The following is a 19,513-nucleotide window of genomic DNA, read 5'->3' as shown; positions in this document are numbered from 1 at the left end:
TTACAGTTTTTACTGAATAAACGCTTTTTCGATTACTGACAGACTTTGGTTCAGTTTTAGAATTCTAAAAAACTTGATTTTGACAACGTTTACAATGTTCTCACTGCTTTTATGAAAGCAGATTTCCAGAAGTCCTTACTCCATGAATTGAGAAGAGTTCTCAAGTAATTTTTCCAGTGACAACAACTACACACTAATACTCCTTTCTTATAACTGTTTCTAAAATTTAGAAAAGTATAGTAAAACCTTGAATTGTGAGTAACTTGTTCTGCTAGTGTTCCGCAAGACAAGCAAACATTTCTAATAAATTTTAACTTGAAGAGATGTCTTGCCCTATGAGTAGTACGTGACACTGAACATCACATGATCACAACTGAGCCAATGATTCTAGAAATTCGCTTTGATAATATGAGTGGCTTAGGATTAAGAGCATGTTTTCGGAACAAATTTTGCTCTCAAACCAAGGTTTTAGTCTATTTCCAAGTAGAAATGTGAGGGGATTTGAAAAAGATGCCTTTTCTCATCTTGCATTTCAATTATTCCATATTTATTTATCCAAATCAGAATCCTGAACCTTAATTTCCTAAAATGTACAAGGGAAACATCTTCTTCACAAGGTTCAAAGGATTTAAAATTATAATTTTAAACTTATTATAACACTTATTATTATTATAACACTTATTAAAAAAACTTATAACACTACAATAATCAAAACAGTGTGGTACTGGCAAAGGGACAGTCATATAGACCTATGGAATACAGAGCCCAGAAATAAACCCTCATATATATGGTCAATTAATTTCAACTAAGACTGCCAAGACAATTCAATGGACAAAGAGCAGTCTTTTCAACAAATGGTGCTGGGAAAAGTGGCTATCCAAACACAAAACAAAATAGCATCCATGGACAAAACTCAAAATGGATCAAAGATATAAATTTAAGAGCTAAAACTTTAAAACTCTTAGGAGAAACAAAACATACAGGAGGATCTTCATAACACTGGACTTGGCAATTCTTTCTTGGATAGGACACCAAAAGCATAGGCAATGATAACAAACATAGGCAAACTAAACTTCATTAAAATGAAAAATTTTGTGCAAAGGACACTACGAAGAAAGTAAAAAGGCAACCCACAGAATGGGATAGAATTATTTGTAAATTGTATATCTGATAATAGATTAATATCCAGAACAGATTTTAATATCTCCTACAATTCAACAAGAAAACACAACCCAATTAAGAATGAGCAAGACTTGAAAAGATATTTTTCCAAAGACGATATACAAACAGCCAATAACCATATGAAAAGATGCTTAGTTAGTATCACAAGCCATTAGGGAAATGTAAATCAAAACCACAATGAAATTAACACTTTTTATTCATTGGGATAGCTATTAAAAACAACAAAACAAAAATAACAAGTGTTGGTAAAAATGTGGAGAAACTGGAATCCTTGTACACTGCTGGTGGGAATATAAAATGGTGCAGCCCCTGCAGAAAACTGGGGTTCCTCAAAAAATTAAACATAGAATTACCATATGTCCCAGCAACTTTGCTTCTAGATATACACTCAAAAGTATTTAAAGTAGGGACTTAGATACTCGTATAAAAATGTTGATAGTAGCATTATTCACAATAGCAAAAGTGTCTATCAACCTAAGTGTCCATCAACAGAAAAATGGATAAACAAAATATACATCAACACAACATGGATGAACCTTGAAAACATTATGCTAAATGAAATAAGACACAAAGGACAAATATTATATGATTCCACCTATAAAAGGTGCCTTGGATAGTCAAATTCAAAAAAAGAAAGAAGAATAAAGGTTACCAGGGGCTTGGGGGGGTCACGGTGGGGAAAGGAATAGGGAGGTTATTGTTTAACGGGTCCAGAGTTTCTGTTTGGGATACTGAGAAAGCTCTAGAATTAGACAGTGATGATGTACACAACACAATGTACTTAAATTAATGCCACCGATTTGTACCCATAAAAATTGTTTAAATTGTAAATCTGATTATGCATATTTTGCCATAATAAATTTTAAATTGAGAATGTATCCAAAGGCCCTTACCACATTTGGTGAGCCTTCTGTTCCTCAACTGAAAGAGTGGGTATAGAAGTTACTTAGAGAATACTTTACAAAACCTTGATTGGTAGTGATGGTAAAACAGTACCTAAGCCACCAACACACACACACACACACACACACACACACACACACACACACACACTACACTCAATGCTCTATCAAATACCTATTATATTTTGCAAAGCATTACAAATCTAATAAATTCACTAATGATGCAAAGTTTACATCCTCCCATACTGACAAAACACAAACATTCTCTAAGCACAAAGCTTATATTCACAAATAATTTTCTGCAACAAGACAAAATTTCAATTAATCACAATGGGAATTTAGTTATTTAATGCAACCACTAATCTAATATCACCAATAAAATGTAAGCAGTTATATCACAAAACCAGGGTTATATTCAGTGGACATGCATTAATAATAATCTATACAATTTTAACGTTACACCAGAAAAGGAACTGAATACAAAATTTCCCTTGATTTATGGTGGTCTTCAAATTTCATGGCACAGATTACCAATAAAACTGTAAAAACAGATTGTAAATATTTTCAATAAAATGGTAAAAAATTTAATGAGCCTTTAGGTTTCATATTGGGCTAAAGATTCAAAACATCAAGCTGGCCCCAATCTGTCAAAAATGACAGATAAATATATACAATGACTAGACAGGTTATTTAGTTACAATGGTACTGAAGGACTACTCACCCCTGTCCAAAAACAAAAAACAAACAAACAAAAAACCCATTGGGGTTAATTTCTCAATGCAAACAAAAGTATTTGTAAATACTGTGATTATTATAAACTTGGAAACATACCTGGAATCAGGACAGTGATGAAAGTAACACACAAGGTCAATCATATTTCTGATCTGTCTTCATAAAGCCTTCTTCTGGCTCCAAAAGCCCAACACTGTCCCTCAATATAAAACTAAGAAGAGAATGACTTTACCCTACTTGCTGACATTCTTCTACAGAATAATCTTTCACTAGGGCAGGGCTCAAGCTCCATTAACTTGCTTCTCTAGAGTGTGATTAGCAGAGCACCAAATTTATAAACTGATAGGGCCACCAAAAATGCTGAACACACTTTTCAAACAGAAGCAAACTCCCCCCACCCCTCAATTGTTAGTTCTATGCGCCATGTTATTCTTGAAACTTACGTGGCTACCAATAAGAATTAGGGAAGGTTTGAACATATCTTGTACTTTTCATCAAGGCTAAAGTGCAAAATATCTCCATATCTCTGATATTTTAATAGGAAAAAACATCAAACACACATAATAAAGAAACTGAAGTGACAGTAAAGCTAATACAAAAAAGACCTCTTTAAATATACACTTGAAGACTACATAAGACCAATTTTTCTTTCTTCAGTGAAATCTGTAAATGAACCAAGTTCTCACAGAACTTGACATTTTGTTTCTCTTTCCCAGGATCAGAAATTCCAAAATTAGAGGGAAAAAATGGAAAAAAATAACATTGCATGACAATGGACACTAAGTTCATAAAGAACCTTTTTAAAAAATGAGATTTTATGGAAGAAAATACCATGAAAATAATAATCCTATGAGAATTGTCTTTTAAGCACAGTAAATTTGAGCCTTGGTCTTCATGAAGATACTACAGCTTATATAGAAAACTATAAATATACAAGACTCCAGGAAAAAAAGTCAAAATACGTATTATTTAACATTCTGTAGGCCTAAAAAACTTTGGAGGGGAGGGAAAAGAATAGCCAACTGAATCTTAAGAATACAGAACTATGAAAAATTCCTGGGTCAAAAGGGTGCTCCAAATGGAACCATACTTAGTGAAAACATACAACTTAGATTATTTTTAAAAGGAAAGAAGTCTTGAATAATTGCAGTCCCTTCCAAAAAGGAAATCTTAAATTAAGGGGAAAAGATTCTAATAGTGTAAACGAGTCTGGCTCAGAAAGAAAACTGAACAACATATCCAAGATTCTGTCCATAAAAGTAAAGACGTTACATCTTTAATATTAAAGAAATAGGCTATAAAAAAAGTTCATTCTCAGACTTGGTTTTAGTAAAAGCTCATTTGTGCTCCTTTGTGGGTGCGTAATAAAGTTCCATGGGTTTGTTCACTTTCCAGTATTTCTCACTGACCAATTCCAAAGAAAAAGAGCCATTTAATACCTAAAACAGAAAAAGAAAGAATTAGAAACTGCTTAAAGCACAGTAGTGAGATGTACCAAACATAAAAGCCCTTTTTTTTTTAATCTTAGGATAAAACTTCCTGTCACGTATACTATTCATAAAAGAACAACCAAAAGATATCAAAATGGTAACTACTACCCCATTGCAATTTCTCATCCTGTCAGGGTCTCAGGGTCCTGAACCATTTTGATTAGGCCCCACCAAACCACCTGCCAGTCTCAGCTGGTGAATGTGCTTCCAGTTTTAATAGCTATTCTTTCAAATACTCACAGTGAACTGCCCACTGGCTGTTGCTATGTAAATGGTATACTGCTTCTCACTGGCTGTATCAAGGTTCATCTGGTTTGATTCTCCTTTGCTTCGAAGTTCTTCCAAAGCTAACCTCACAGCCAGATACTTGGATAAGTGATCAACAGTGGCATTACCTGAAGTCTTTATGTATCTGGAAAAATAAATTAAAAATTTAATTTCTACATTAATGATAAAAACATACTCAAACTATAGAATACATTTCTAACAAGCTAAATAAAATGTTAAGTGTCTCAATTACTCACGAAATAGTATCAGAAATTTATTTCTCTACTACCTAAACCTTTTTATTGAGAGGTACTGAAGAGCGGAAAGTACAAACTTACTATCTGTCTACAAGGACATGAAAGTTCTACCTACCTTATCATCCAAAAATGATATAAATGACAAATACAAACACATATAAGGAGAACTGCAGGGAGAAAAGAACATAACCCTCAACCCCAATGAGCAGAATTATGTCATCTACAGCAGCAAGAGGAATAGTAAGAATATGAGCAAATTTCTTGTTGTCTAAGAAATGATGGATTTTCTGGTTTTTAAGATAGAGCCTAGAAGCACCAACCTTGAAAAAAAAATTTTTTTAAGCATGGCATACCATTCAATCACTCATTGAACAAGTATTTGATACTTATCTGACCTCAATGACAGCAGTGTGGAGATAAGTGGTAAAACAGCCATCTTTGCCAGCATGAATTCTAGAGCCTACTGGTAACCTTAGTATCATTTAAATAACTCTTCTTCCCTCTACCTAGAAGTGTCATTCCTTTCAGATACACAAATGTGGATGGGAAGCACATGAGGAAGGAAGTAAATAACAATCTACGCAGCCAGAATATCCAAGTGAACGCTGGCAATCAATGATATAACAAATACTGCCCTTACTTCTTATGTAAAACTACCTTTTAATTCCAAATTAAATATTATAAATTCAGATAATCTAAGGCTAACCTACACACTTACCTTGTCTGTGCACTATCATCTTTTTCCATTAGTGTAGGATGAGGCCTGAATACTAATTCAATTTCACTAGCACCATCCATTACTGGATCAATTGCCACTGTTGCATTGTTATTATCAAGCTCAAGCCCGGAATCATCAGATGTTTTGGTCCGTTTGTTACTAGGTCCTGCTTCCTGATTACTGTGTGTGGATGCATTACTACAGTGAGAACTGTCACCATTGTCTTCTGCTCCACTACCATTTTCAATCTGTTGTTTCTTGCCTCGCTGTAATCTAGTTAAGGAAAAATAAGGGGGTTGCATAAAATTTACATTTGGACCTTTTCAACATCAATTTTAAAACACGTTTACTGAACTTCAGAATTCTAAAAAAAGTCTTCATAATTTGCTTCAAGTTGGATAATGGCATTTATTTCCCTCGTGTCCCAGAAAGTTCTAAAGAACCCCACTCATATATACATAGTTGAATAACTCAAACAAATGTTTATATTCACTTAAGAATTTTCTTTATTTACTATCAGAATTATTGCCATTTGTATTTTGATCATTTGTTATGAGATTTTAAATCTAAAGTCATGATTCAGAAATGAAAATTTAAAAGTTGAGGGAATATATTTGTGCCCCTTTTTAGTTAGTTAGAAGTTCATAAGGAAACAAGATTTAAGATGAATGGGAAGCACTCCCTCCCTGCCAACCTCACTCGAAGTCTGCTAATATAAAATTATTCTAATGAGAAAAACGAGATGGTATCTAAATGACAAGTATGGATAGAAAAGCAGTCTAACAAGCTCAAACACTAAACAACAGCAACAACAACACTAACTGGGCAAGGTGCTCTGGTTATACAACTGATTTACTCATCAAAACAACAGTCAAGGTAGTTATTATCATTTTATAGTTGAGAAAACCAAAGAAAATGAAGTTCAAAGCCTCATGGTTATAAGCTCGTAAGTGCCAGAACTAGAGCTAGGATGTGATACACATTCTACCACACTGCCCACCCCCAACCTGTATATGAAAAAAATTACATGTTTACTGCCAGAACAAGGAAATAACAGCCCGCTGCTTGGGAAAACAGCTCAAGAACTTTCACTTTTTAAAAAACAAAACACACACGCACACACACAAAATCCTGCTTATGAAATCTGTAGACCACTTTAAAATTAAGCAGGGATCAATAATAAAGGACAAAACTATGATTCAAGAATATATCAACAGATACAACAAAATATTTAGTCTTAAAAAGTTTAGAACTAAGCCAGTCACAATTCCACTTATATGAGGTATTTAAAGCAGCCAAATTTCATAAAAACAGAAAGTAGAATGGTGGTTGCCAAAAGCTGAGGGGAGGAGAAGGAAATGAGTTGTTTAATGGGTACAGAATTTCAGTTTTAGAAGATGAAAAGGATTCTGGAAATTGGTTATAATGTGAATGTACTTACACATTACTGTGAACTATATATTTAAAAATGGTTAAGACAGTAAATTTTATATTTTTTATCACAATTTAAAACATATTTCGAAACAAACAGGCCAAAATAATGAAACAAACAAAAAAAACCCAGTGAAAACATAAAGACCATACCTAAACATTTCCTAAAATCTGCAACTAAAACAAAAGCAAAGTTGTTTCAGTTGACTGTAAAGTAATCTAACAGGGTTACTTGTCTTACTGTATTTTTATCCCAGACTTCTTTCCAAAAAAGTTTCAGGTGACAAAGCTAGATTAATTTATTTCAGGCAGCATTCTTAGAATAATGTTAATATAGATTAATAGATTATATCTTGCATATATCAAATCATATCTACAATACTACATACTACTCTAATAGCATTTCAAGAACTACACCATCACACTTGAATGTCATAGGAGGAACCATAAAAGTATTTAGGAATGTGAATATTTAGCCTCTACTATTTAAAGAACTAGTAGAAGTAGTACAGAATCCAAAGGAAGTATTTTGACAAAGATCAAGACTGCTACACACAAGAAATTAATTTTAATTCAATATAAAGGTAGAACTTCAAAAAATTCATACTCAAAAATATTTACTGAGCAGCTACTTTTTAAAAAATGTTTACTTATTTTTGAGACAGAGAGAGACAGAGCGTGAGCGGGGAAGGGGCAGAGAGAGAGAGAGAGAGAGAGAGAGAGAGAGAGAAAAGGAGACACAGAATCTGAAGCAGGCTCCAGGCTCTGAGCTGTCAGCCCAGAGCCTGATGCGGGGCTCAAATTCACGAACCATGACTGAAGATCATGACCTGAGCCAAAGTCAGATGCTTAACTGAGTGAGCCACCCAGGTGCCCCATGAACAGCCACTTTAAGCCAACCATGGTTCTATGCACTGGAGTAATAAGAATCAATAATACTGACAGTCTCTACCCTCTAAGGGCTTATATTATTCTAGTGTAATTGGTAACACACAAATGTCAGAGAATAAGAGCTGTAGGGAAAAATGAAGAAGGGAGGGTAAAAAGGTATGGAGTGAAGTAGAAGATAGGAACTTAGCAACCTGAAGAAAGTGAGAGAGAGTGCCATGTGGATTATCTGGAAAAGGGTTCTTTACAGAGTACAAAAGCCTTGAGACAAAAGCATGCTGGGGAAGTCTGAAGAACAGCAAGGAAGCTGTAAAAAGCTACGAACAAATGAAAGGAACTCTTGTCATGTACTCACACCACTAGAAACGTTCAAGCAAAATCAAAGGACAATCTATAAAAATTTTGCAAAGGGGATTCTTTCTCCTGCTTAAAGACTAAAATGAACAACCATTAAAATCCCTCAAAGTCTTAGAAATTTATATAACTCTTTTAAAATATATGCATTCAGGGGCGCCTGGGTGGCTCAGTCGGTTGAGTGGCCGGCTTTGGCTCAGGTCATGATCTCACAATCTGTTGAGTTCGAGCCCCGCGTCGGGCTCTGTGCTGACCGCTCAGAGCCTGAAGCCTGTTTCAGATTCTGTGTCTCCCTCTCTCTGCCCCTCCCCCGTTCGTGCTCTGTCTCTCTCTGTCTCAAAAATAAATAAATGTTAAAAAAAAAATTAAAAAAAATAAAATATATGCATTCAACATTTTATTTTACTTTGTTAATCAGAGCTGTAGGCCAGTTTAATACAGTTAGAATGCAGCACATCTTCTTCAGAACGACTTCTAAAACTTTAAAAATAGCTATGCTTGAACCTCAATCAAAAATTCTGATTTACTTGGTTTAGGATGGTACCAGAGGCCCTAGAATTTTAAAACTTTCTGTGATTCTGATGTTTAACCAAGGTAAGAAACATCAGACTGGGACAGGGCTTTATTGGCATCTCCTACTTTGGAAAATGAGGACTCCCACTGAGGCCTAAATACATGAGAAAGTATCAGAAAGGACCATGGAGGAAAGGAAGGGGGAACAAAACCAGTTAGTTACAAACAGAGAGGGAGGGAGGCAAACCATTAAGAGACTCTTAAATACAGAGAACAAACTGAGGTTGATGGGGGGGGGGGGTGGGGTGGTGATGGGCACTGAGGAGGGCACTTGTTGGGATGACGACTGGGTGTTGTATTTAAAGAGATGAACCACAGGAATCTACCCCAAACACCAGGAGCACACTTTACACACTGTATGTTAGCAATTTGACAATAAATTATATTTAAAACAAAAAAAAAGTGTCAGGAAACAAAAATGAAGGTAAGAAGTATCCAAATAATGCAGGGTGTTGGAAGCCATCATCATGGTCTTTTAGCCTGAAAGTGAATAGAATATAGATATTAGAGACTTCAGAGCAAAGGAAAACCATGATCTGACTTTCAATTTAACAGAATCACTCTGGCTGCTGTGCTGAGAATGGACTTTGTAAAGATAAGCAGGGAAAGTAGAAAGACCAATTAGGAGGCTATTTTAATACTCAAATGAAAGATGGTGGTGGCCTAGACCAATTTGGATACATTATGGAAAAAGTTAAGACTTAACTTTCAGTCTGTTCACAGACTGAAATGCACAATGTGAGAAAAAAAAAAAAGAGAAGGTTAAGGCTGACTCCACAAAGTTTTTGGCTAAAGCAAGTGGAATGACAAGGTTGCCATCAACTGAAATGATCAAGAATGAAGAAAAGTAGGGGGTATGAATAAAAAGTTCAGTATGGGGGCCTCGGTGGCTCAGTCAGTTAAGCGTCCAACTCTTGATTTTCGCTCAGGTCATGACCTCATAGTTCATGAGTTCAAGCCCTACATGAGGGCTCTGCACTGACAGCACAGAGACTGTTTAGGACTCTCTCTCTTCCTCTCTCTCAAAATAAATAAATAAACTTAAAAAAATTAAAAGTTCAGTATTGGACATGTTAAATTTGAGTTAAGGAATAGCTAATTCATACAAAAGGAACCAGGAGATTATCGTCTCCCAGAAGCCAGGTGAAGAAAACTATTCAAAAGGAAATTTACTGTGTCAAATACTGTTAAATAAGATGGAAAAATGAGGTCTGAGAATCAGCAATTAGATTTTGCAATGTGGAGGTCACTGGAAAATTTGATGAGGGGATACGGGGGTAGGGGAGGGTGTGATAAAAGTCTGACTACAGGGGGTTCAGAATAGAATGTGAGAAGAACTGGAGACCATGAGCACAGACAACTTTTTAAGCAGTTGTGCTATAGAAATGAGAAAAGGAATGGTAAGTGGAGGGAGAAGTGGGTACAAGAGAGAATAGAATGGAATACCCTATTAAAAATGAAAGTATATATTACATGGAAAGGTAACCATGCAGAACTACTATTTACAATTGTATTTTATCTTTTCCAAAGTGGAGGCTGTTAAGTAAATTCAGTATTTTAATAAAAGTATTCAGAAAAACGGCCACCATCTCTGGCTTCCTTTTCCATATACCTGTTCATGGCCTGTATCTTCAGTCCTTCCTCAATGCTGTGACTGAGTGCTTGCTGATTATTGTGCTTGTTGATCCTGGCTAATACCCTCTCTTGATGAGCTTCATACTCATCACGACTTGGATAAATTTTGCTGATGAGTGCATCAAAGTTTGGGTCTGGCCTTAGTGATCTTTTAGAAACTAGCTTTTTCCGACAGGTAGGACATTCTTTATTGCTAAATAAAAAGAGGGGAAAGAAAATGTAAGCAATGTCAGTATCTTTGGGCTAACGACAAAAATATCCAATTTCTGGATAGTTATGTTTATTCCAATACCTTTAAGTCACAGAAATTTAACCTGAATTTCTTTGCGGGTAAGCAAGATTTTGGAAACTTGAGACATTCAACAGAACTTGTTAACAAAGAAAAATGTGAATACTCCCCAATGATAATTTATATACAATCATCTTAGAAATAAAAATCTATTTCTTGTTAATATAAATTCCCCAATATCCATGCCACAAGCAAAAGCTACCCACTAATCTAATACATATTAATTTATGTATCAATCCTTTTATTAAAATAGCATTCATAAGGATATTATTTTATATAATTCAAAAGTAGAAAAACCATGGTTTCATGCTTTGTAATTTCCTCAAAACAAATACTCATGCTTTTATAAAGCTTTTAAAATTCTGTAAAATCAACTGTTTCAAAACAAAGATTCTCCAATAATTAAAACTTAGACTTTAGAAGAATTTCTAGTTCTCAAATGAATACCTATTAGAGAATGTATTTCTCAATACCCATAAAGCACCATCCTGATATAATTTAAGTACCCAGTATAACTCATTTCAACGTACCCACTTCTAAGGGCTGTGATAATGCAGTCTGCACAAAAACGATGTAAACACTCCTTTGTAGTCATGGTGTTCTTCAACATATCCAAACAAATTGGGCACATTAATTCACTGTGTAGACTTCGGGGTGAAACCACAATTTCCAAGCCATCTGTTATTGCCTCCTGTAGAAGAGTCACTTTAAAATTAAATGCTACCTATTTTATTATGGACAAGTTCAAACATGCAAAAGCACTAAATATGACCAAAATGAACATTTATATACCCATGACCCGGCTACCACCACTGTCAACTCACAGCCAACCTTATTTTACCATAATTTCCCCCCAAATCCCCTCAACCCCCCACCACTGTTATAATATCAATGCTCTTATTTTAATGGCTAAAAATAATATATTAATGTGTTTAAAAGATAAGTAATGGTAAATCATCTTGGCCTAACAAAAAAAGCATTGAATTTGGAATCAGATGCCTTCGGTTCTAGTTCTAGACCTATTAATGTGACTCTAAATAATAATTTAACATTGTTTTGTTACCTGCAAAATGAGGAAGCTAAGGCTAAATAAAATTTAATCCTTCTATCTTCACAAATTGCACCATTCTGTTAACAAATTATATTATTTCACACCATCCATTAAAAGATTTTAAGATTCCAATACAAATATTCTCTAATTTATATACATGTTCACAGTAATGTGTAAGTACATTCACATTATTGTATAACCAATTTCCAGAATCCTTTTCATCTTCTAAAACTGAAATTCTGTACCCATTAAACAACTCATTTCCTTCTCCTCCCCTCAGCTTTTGGCAACCACCATTCTACTTTCTGTTTTTATGAATTTGGCTACTTTAAATACCTCATATAAGTGGAATTGTGACTGGCTTAGTTCTAAACTTTTTAAGACTAAATATTTTGTTGTATCTGTTGATATATTCTTGAATCATAGTTTTGTCCTTTATTATTGATCCCTGCTTAATTTTAAAGTGGTCTATAGATTTTAAAATCACTTCTTGAGGGGCACCTGGGTGGCTCAGTCAGTTAAGCATCCAACTTCGGCTCAGGTCACAATCTCACAGTTCATGAGTTGGAGCTGCGCGTCAGGCTCCGTGCTGACAGCTCAGAGCCTGGAGCCTGCTTCAGATTCTGTGTCTCCCTCTCTCTCTGCCCCTCCCCTGCTCATGCTCTTTCTCTCAAAAATAAATAAACATTAAAAAAAAAATTTTAAGGGGCGCCTGGGTGGCGCAGTCAGTTAAGTGTCCGACTTCAGTCAGGTCACGATCTCACGGTCCGTGAGTTCGAGCCCCGCGTCAGGCTCTGGGCTGATGGCTCAGAGCCTGGAGCCTGTTTCCGATTCTGTGTCTCCCTCTCTCTCTGCCCCTCCCCCATTCATTCTCTGTCTCTCTCTGTCCCAAAAAAATAAATAAACGTTGAAAAAAAAAAAAAATTAAAAAAAAAAAATTTTAAGTCACTTCTTGAACCTTAAGTCTTGATCCATAAAAGTAGTTTTATACAAAGTGCTCAGGTTCTCAGGTTAATCTACAAACTAATTTAATCCATAGTACCAGTACTAGTATTTCTAACTGTCACGTGTAAAAATGTTCCAATGCAAAAATGCATTTGGAGGTCCAATGTAGAATTCCAGAACACATCTCCCAGCTGCAGAGAAATCAGTGACTTCTTTCTTCATAACCACCACCACTACCCACCCTTCCCACAAGGTGGCACTGAGTACAAATTTCCCTAGCTCTAAAGTCACAACCAGGCATTCCTATGGACTGAGGAAAGATATCCAGTAGGTGGCTACTGAAGAGGAAGGTCAGAAAGAAATAAAGAGCTTTCTATGTTATTGACACTTTGTTTCCACTAGTTCTCCATACACGTTTTCTCTACAGGGCCAAAGAATGATGACCCTACAAGGAAAAACAAAAACTACAGATATTGTCCATAAAGGACTCAAGTAAAATGCATTTACAGTAACTACCACTATTTTTGAGTGTCTTAGTATGTTTCAACCTCTCTATAGCACTTTCAGTATTTTCTTTTACTTAATTTAATACACACACAAACTTCTGATGAAGAAACATCACTCCAAGTATGATGACTCAGCTAGTAACCAAGTCTGTCCTCTTCCTCCTTAGAACTTGCCTAGTAAAATCCCAGCCCTGGACTCAACCACCCATGTTCTCCATGTCTGTACCAGTGCAGGTGTGTAGCACTGTGGGAGAAAAGGGGGGAATCATACAACCAGACTAGTATCACTAAATTTCACCAGTTTTAAATGGGTGTTCAACACAGCTCAGCAATTCTCTCGTAACAAACTTGTTTTTTCTACGTGATCTTATACCTTGTCTTCTATCTGCAGAACTTCCTACACCTGAACACTGAAAAGCTTATCTTACCTCAAATTTCATTGAGAGCTCTCTCATTTTCTCTCTGTGACATCTTTCTTTTTAAATTATTTTTAATGTTTATTTATTTTGAGAGAGAGAGAGAGAATGAATGAATGAATGAATGAACAAACGAGCATGGGAGGGGCAGAGAGAGACACAGAATCCGAAGCATGCTCTAGGCTCTGAGCTGTCAGCACACAGCCCAATGAGGGGCTCAAACTCAAGAACTGTGAGATCATGACCTTAGCTGAAGTCAGAGGCTTAACTGACTGAGCCACCCAAGCACTCCTCTACGACATCTTTTTAAATCATCATCATCTTTCTTGCTAAAAGGAGAAAACATGCCTCTTTCTATCAAAGGGACATCCCTTCCTACCTTTTCAAGTATATTCTTTTGATTATTTTATTTGCTCTCAGGCTTCAGCATTCTCTGGCTCTCCACTAAACCAGCCTAGAGTAGCATCTGCATGGGGTTACTATCTATAGTGAAATATGAATGATACACCTTAGAGCAGTGTGGAGCCGGGGCGGCGGGGGGCATATCATTGGTACACCTCTATCTCCCATCTTATAAACAAAACAAAATTTTAAACTTCCCAGTTCCATGTTCCCCTCCAGTTTTTACTCCACTTCTTTGCTTCTCTGCACAGCCAAACTTCTCTGAAAAATTGCCTATATATTTTCACTTTTTTCCCCTTCAACACAGTACAATCTATTTAAGTGAACTTACTCCTGTCAAGGTCATGAAGTATACGTTGCCACATTCAAAGTACACTTTTGTAATCCTCATTTTACCCATCCTCTAGGTAGTACTGAACACAGTAGCTACATCCTCCTTCTTGACACAACTCCTCTTAGATTTTGATCCCCTATTTTTCTCCTATTTTTCTTTACTTTGGCTGTTTCTTTCAGTTTCCTTTGCTGGCTTCTTTTCCATTACTTCATTTCTAAATGTTGAATCTCCCCTGGATGAAGTTCTGGGGCCCTTCTGATCATCTCTCTCCAGGTTTCCAGATTATCTTATCCATTCTCACTGCTTAAAATTTGCTGACCACACCCAAAATCTTAGTTAGGCCAGACTCCTAGTTAGCATCTATGCCTGCCTGACTTACAGGCATTTCAAAATGAGTTCAATTTTTAGTATGTTTATCTCCTTCAAACCTGGAACCCCCCCAGTCTTTCCCCTATTCACCTTTTTTTAAAGATTTTATTTTTAAGTAATCTCTACACCCAACATGGGGCTCGAACCCACAACCTAGAGATCAAAAGTCACACGCTCTACTGACTGAGCCAGCCAGGTGCCCCCCATCTTCACCTCCTTGATCTCCCTTAATGCCCCCTCCCATGATTATCTGTTACCTCACTGAGGACTTTCCCCATTTACACAACTTCTAAAATGTATAATTCTATGGATATTTGTTTAATGTCTATAAACTCCATAAGCTGGTGCCACAACTATTTTATTCACCACTTCACCTAGTGCCTAGCTTAGGACCTGGTACAGACTATGCAAGCTTAGGACCTGGTACAGACTATGCACTTGAATTATTTGTTTAATCAATGAATGAAGTGTAAACCAAACATACCCAAGTCAAGATGCTTGCATATAAATTCATTATCACCGTTATGTTCTTTTAAGTATTCATTTTCTAAAAATGTATACCAGTTTACAGATGTGTCATATTTCCCCCTAGTTACCTTAGTCTACATTACCTGAGGTGTTCGTTGTAATTCATATAAACTGAGTTCCCATGTTTTGCTTAATGGTTGAGTTCCGTTTGTCTGCACAGCCTGAGACATTGCTAGGAATAAAAAGGAAAGAAAAACAATTTCAGTATCTGAAGGGGAAGTAAATCTCAAAACTGATTTTTTGGAATTGCGAATCCTAAGAATAATCAAAATAGAAATTACACACTGGCTCCTCAAAAATTAAAAAGAAGAAAAGCTCAAGAATCTTTTCATTTAAAAATACAAGCTACTTGAGAGCAAGAGACTACACTGAACTCTAAATGCTCTACAGGTGGCATAAAAAGCTTAAAATTATTACTGAATGTACAGAAAACTCTCTTAATCCTAAACAATAACTAAGTTTCTAAACATTTAGTTCTATGATTTAGAACTGAATAAAGAAAATGTAATAGTCTTCAGCATGGTCAATTCTTGCCCGACACAGTAAAATCTACTTTATAGTACTTTAAACTCATGCTCATTCTGCCTCTACTTTCACAGTTCCACTCATGAAAAATCCTCTACCTGATATAGTAAGTCAGCTTATAATGTTCAGAAAGCTCTTCCTAACGCTGAGCCTTAAAATGCTACCTATTCATTCTATAGCTGCCCTCTGGAGACACAATGATTAAGACTAATAATTTTTCTACATGACAGCCTTTCAAATATTTGGGGACTGTTATCATATCCCACCTGATTTTTCTTTCCTTTTGGCTAAATATTCTAGTTCCTCCTACTGCTCACCATTTGCATTATTTCAAGGTCTCCTCACCACCTTGACATTAATTCTGCCTCTCTCCTCTGGTTACGAATAAACTTAACGTTAAGGCCAATTTCTGTGCTTGTCTTTGAGTAGGGGAATGGGATCTAGGATACATCTGAGGAAGATGGTCTTAGAAAACTAACTCCTCTCCAAAACAGGCAGAAGAAGGGGCTCCAGGCATTAACATTTTTAGTAGGTATCTATTATTAGCCAACCTGAACTGCTCTACGTCCTTGCCTCAGAATTCATAGCCTAAAAAGGAAATCATGTAAATAAGTAAACTACAATCTGACAAGATAAATTCTAAGCAGCAGAATCAAAAAAACAATATGGAATTTCAGAAAAGAATCAAGGAATTTGAGGAGTAAGGGAAGGCTTCAGCAGAGATGGAGTAAGCTTTAAAAAATAAGAGATTACTACACCAAGATGGGAATAGAAAAGAAAGAGGGTTCTGGACAAAATAGAACACCATGTATGAGGACAGGCATGAAAACAGAATATGCCTGTACTTAGGAGCTACTGGAAGTTTCAAATGAGTGATGCAATCAAATAGTTTCACAGAAACTCAAGTAGTAGTTGCAGAAGGTAGAGAAACAAAGAGCAATTAGCAGTAAGAAAAGTGAGGACGCTGTTTCAAAAACCTGGTTAACTATCTGAACCAAAGCAGTTAAGCATGGACATAGAGACAAAATAGATAGACTTAGTGATACATTCGACATTGATGTAAGAGAGGAGGATCCAATATGACTTTGGGAAAACAACTATCCTTTAAGGAGATGGAGAACACAGAAGGAACGTGTGGGTGCCTGCGTGGCTCAATCAGTCAAGCGACTCTTGATTTCAGCTCAGGTCATGATCTCCTGGTTTGTGAGTTCAAGCTCTGCGTTGCAGAGCTTGCTTGGGATTCTCTCTCCCTCTCAATTTTAATAAATAAAGTTTATTAAAGCAAATGAATTTCAATAAATAAAACTTATTAAAATAAATAAATTTTAATAAATAAAATTAAAAGAAAAAAGAAGAGAACAAGATAAGTGGAATGGCTACAAATACTGAGTTGCAGTTATTTATGGCCCACTGAGGTAGAGTGGTTCATTAGACAGAAAAATCCCACACCTGCTTGAAGACACAACCTGCATATTTAAATCATATATTCTATACTGGCATGCAGACAATGAAGGACATGACCTATCTGTATCCAGGAAGCTGAACTTCCCACTTCCAGCAAATACCATTTAAACAGCTATCAAGAACTCACCCAATCGGCAATTAGCTCCACTTTGCTTTAAGAAGCAAAAGCACTTAATTGAAATTTAAACTATATTTAACCACTAAAATTCTACATACCTGTCTCTTTTTAACAAAAAAACCACACTCCACATGAAGTTTCTCCCTTGCCCAAGCAAAAATTTGAAATAAATTATGTTCAAACTTTTCATATGAGCAAGCTGTGACTTTTGTTTACTATTTCAAGGCTGCCCACTGAGTCTACCTCCAGTATTCTCACTTATTTTATTTACCAGAATTGGTGGGCTCCCAAACAAGCAAACGTTCCTTGAGCCTTTTGTTTCCTTGTAGATATATGTGCCATTATCTGTACCATAAATCCTACTACAACATAATGAATGTCTCAGAAAACTACAATTACTCAGGAGGAATTTCTAAGAATTCCAAATCCTAATCCCATCTCCCAACCTGTAACTGCTAACCTAGGGCCAAAGCTCTCCCAGCAAATTAACGGGAACCATCAAAAAAAATAAAAGCCTTCTGCTGAAAGCTCAGTTGTAGAGATATCAGTTCTCCTCCATATAACCAAATTGTATCTGATTTAGATATTTGTATTTCTTTGGCAAGCATGATTCAGGAAGTAATTCACAAGTTAGTTGTAGTTGCAGAATTTCCTGGTATTTGGAAAAACTAGGATCTCCATGGCCTTGAAAAGTTTTCCAGTCTCTCTGTGTATATCTATCTGTAATACACAGCATATGTTCTCTCTGGTATCTAGGGTCTTACATGCTACTGCAGGGATGCTATCTTACCAGATAATGCAGCAGGTAAACCTGAGACCAAAAAAAGGATACAATCGTGCTGATCATCAAAACCACCGTCTCAATTCTTAAGAACATATCAGCGCTGTAGATCTGAGTTATATTTAGTGGCCTCTCCTGTCACCTGGCCAAGAAGGGCCAACAGGGATCTAAGAATTAAAAATTCCATTTTCAGAGGCCTCAAGATACAATTGACACACACAGAGGAAGCATATACATATGCATGGTCTGAAGGACACGATCCATATGTATAACAGGAAGCTCAAATCTCCACTTTTGGCAGTCACTGAACAGATAAGCTCTAGAGAATTAGCTCCTCTTGCTTCAGGTCAATATACTGTGTCATTTAAATTTAATCTAAAGTTTCTACCCTTCCCCCAAAACACATATAACCCTTCTTTTACTTTCATTTGGTGAGAAGCTGCATTTTTGTCTTGATGTTCTCCCTTGCCCAAGCCAAGAATATGAAATACACTTAGTTTTTGTTTTTCAGATGAGAATGAATTGTGATTTTAATGAACATTATTTGGGAATTATCTATGTTCAGATACTACTAATACATAGAGTAAATAAGAATGGATCACCTAGGATTATAAACTGGAAAGACAGAGCATAGAGATGAAGCCAGTGAAGATGAGAAACGAGGTGTCAGAAAAAATAATCTTAGAGATTCTTTCCAGCAACAGGAATGTGCTACCTAGACTACTGCCTGATGATCCTTGCAGGACAACAGAAAAAGATCTAGGTCTACCTGGCCCAACCCCCAATTATCACACCTAAATTACACTTCTGAATAAGAGATTCCCCAACAAAACAGAAATGTTTCCTGCACAAAGTAAGCTCTCACTTTTGTGAAGAGAATATACAAATGAAAAGTTATTATTAGCTACGACAAGATAACTTGGCAAAAACAGAAACTCAATCTGATAAAAGACCTAGTTACAGGCAGATTTTGAAAGCCTGCAGCATCACCAACCAATGAGGAAGAAATATCAACACAATATTTAGATGTTCTTTTAGAGACTACAAATACCTGGCACTTTCATGCTGACTTTGCACATGTTCACATTTATGGCAGGCAGATCATGCAATCCTTTCACAGAGGCTCAATGTGGTTTCAAAAGCTTTTAAACACAGCACCTTCAAAAGTGACTACCCACAAAGAGCAGAATATGCAAAAGATGAAAAATTCCTGTGCATCTACACAGAAAGATTTAGTAAGTTTATATTTTTTAAAACAAGAAAAAGGTTAGACTTCCAGTTTCCAGTTCCACATGTTAGTCACTTTGCCCTAGCAAGTAAAAAATTGAAAAGACTAAAAAAATCAACAACTTTTCT

The 19,513-nt window shown here is 36.0% G+C and overlaps 1 protein-coding gene and 1 non-coding gene across 5 annotated transcripts in view; both read right to left on the bottom strand.

Annotated features, from left to right (window-relative positions):
• Positions 1–2,409: 2,409 nt before the first annotated feature.
• The window catches only part of RNF2 (ring finger protein 2), a 48,899-nt gene continuing 31,795 nt past the window's right edge, over positions 2,410–19,513 (bottom strand). For all 4 annotated transcript variants that reach the window (XM_086693376.1, XM_025921067.2, XM_086693378.1 and 1 more), the window contains exons 2-7: positions 15,353–15,441; positions 11,249–11,409; positions 10,407–10,622; positions 5,549–5,821; positions 4,547–4,718; positions 2,410–4,255 (exon numbers count right to left, since the gene is read on the bottom strand). In XM_086693376.1, coding sequence (XP_086549502.1) covers positions 4,154–4,255; positions 4,547–4,718; positions 5,549–5,821; positions 10,407–10,622; positions 11,249–11,409; positions 15,353–15,439 — 1,011 coding nt within the window. In that variant the 5' untranslated portion in view covers positions 15,440–15,441 and the 3' untranslated portion in view covers positions 2,410–4,153. The remainder of the gene's footprint in view (positions 4,256–4,546; positions 4,719–5,548; positions 5,822–10,406; positions 10,623–11,248; positions 11,410–15,352; positions 15,442–19,513) is intronic.
• On the bottom strand, positions 14,867–14,939 carry TRNAK-UUU (transfer RNA lysine (anticodon UUU)). Its single transcript has one exon. It is a non-coding gene; the product is annotated as a tRNA-Lys (tRNA).

This window comes from Puma concolor, chromosome E4, assembly GCF_028749965.1.
Source record: "Puma concolor isolate L17-30 chromosome E4, mPumCon1.1.hap2, whole genome shotgun sequence".
NCBI lineage: Eukaryota > Metazoa > Chordata > Mammalia > Carnivora > Felidae > Puma > Puma concolor.
Note: the sequence above shows the minus strand (reverse complement) of the source record. Positions and strands in the feature narration are given on the sequence as shown.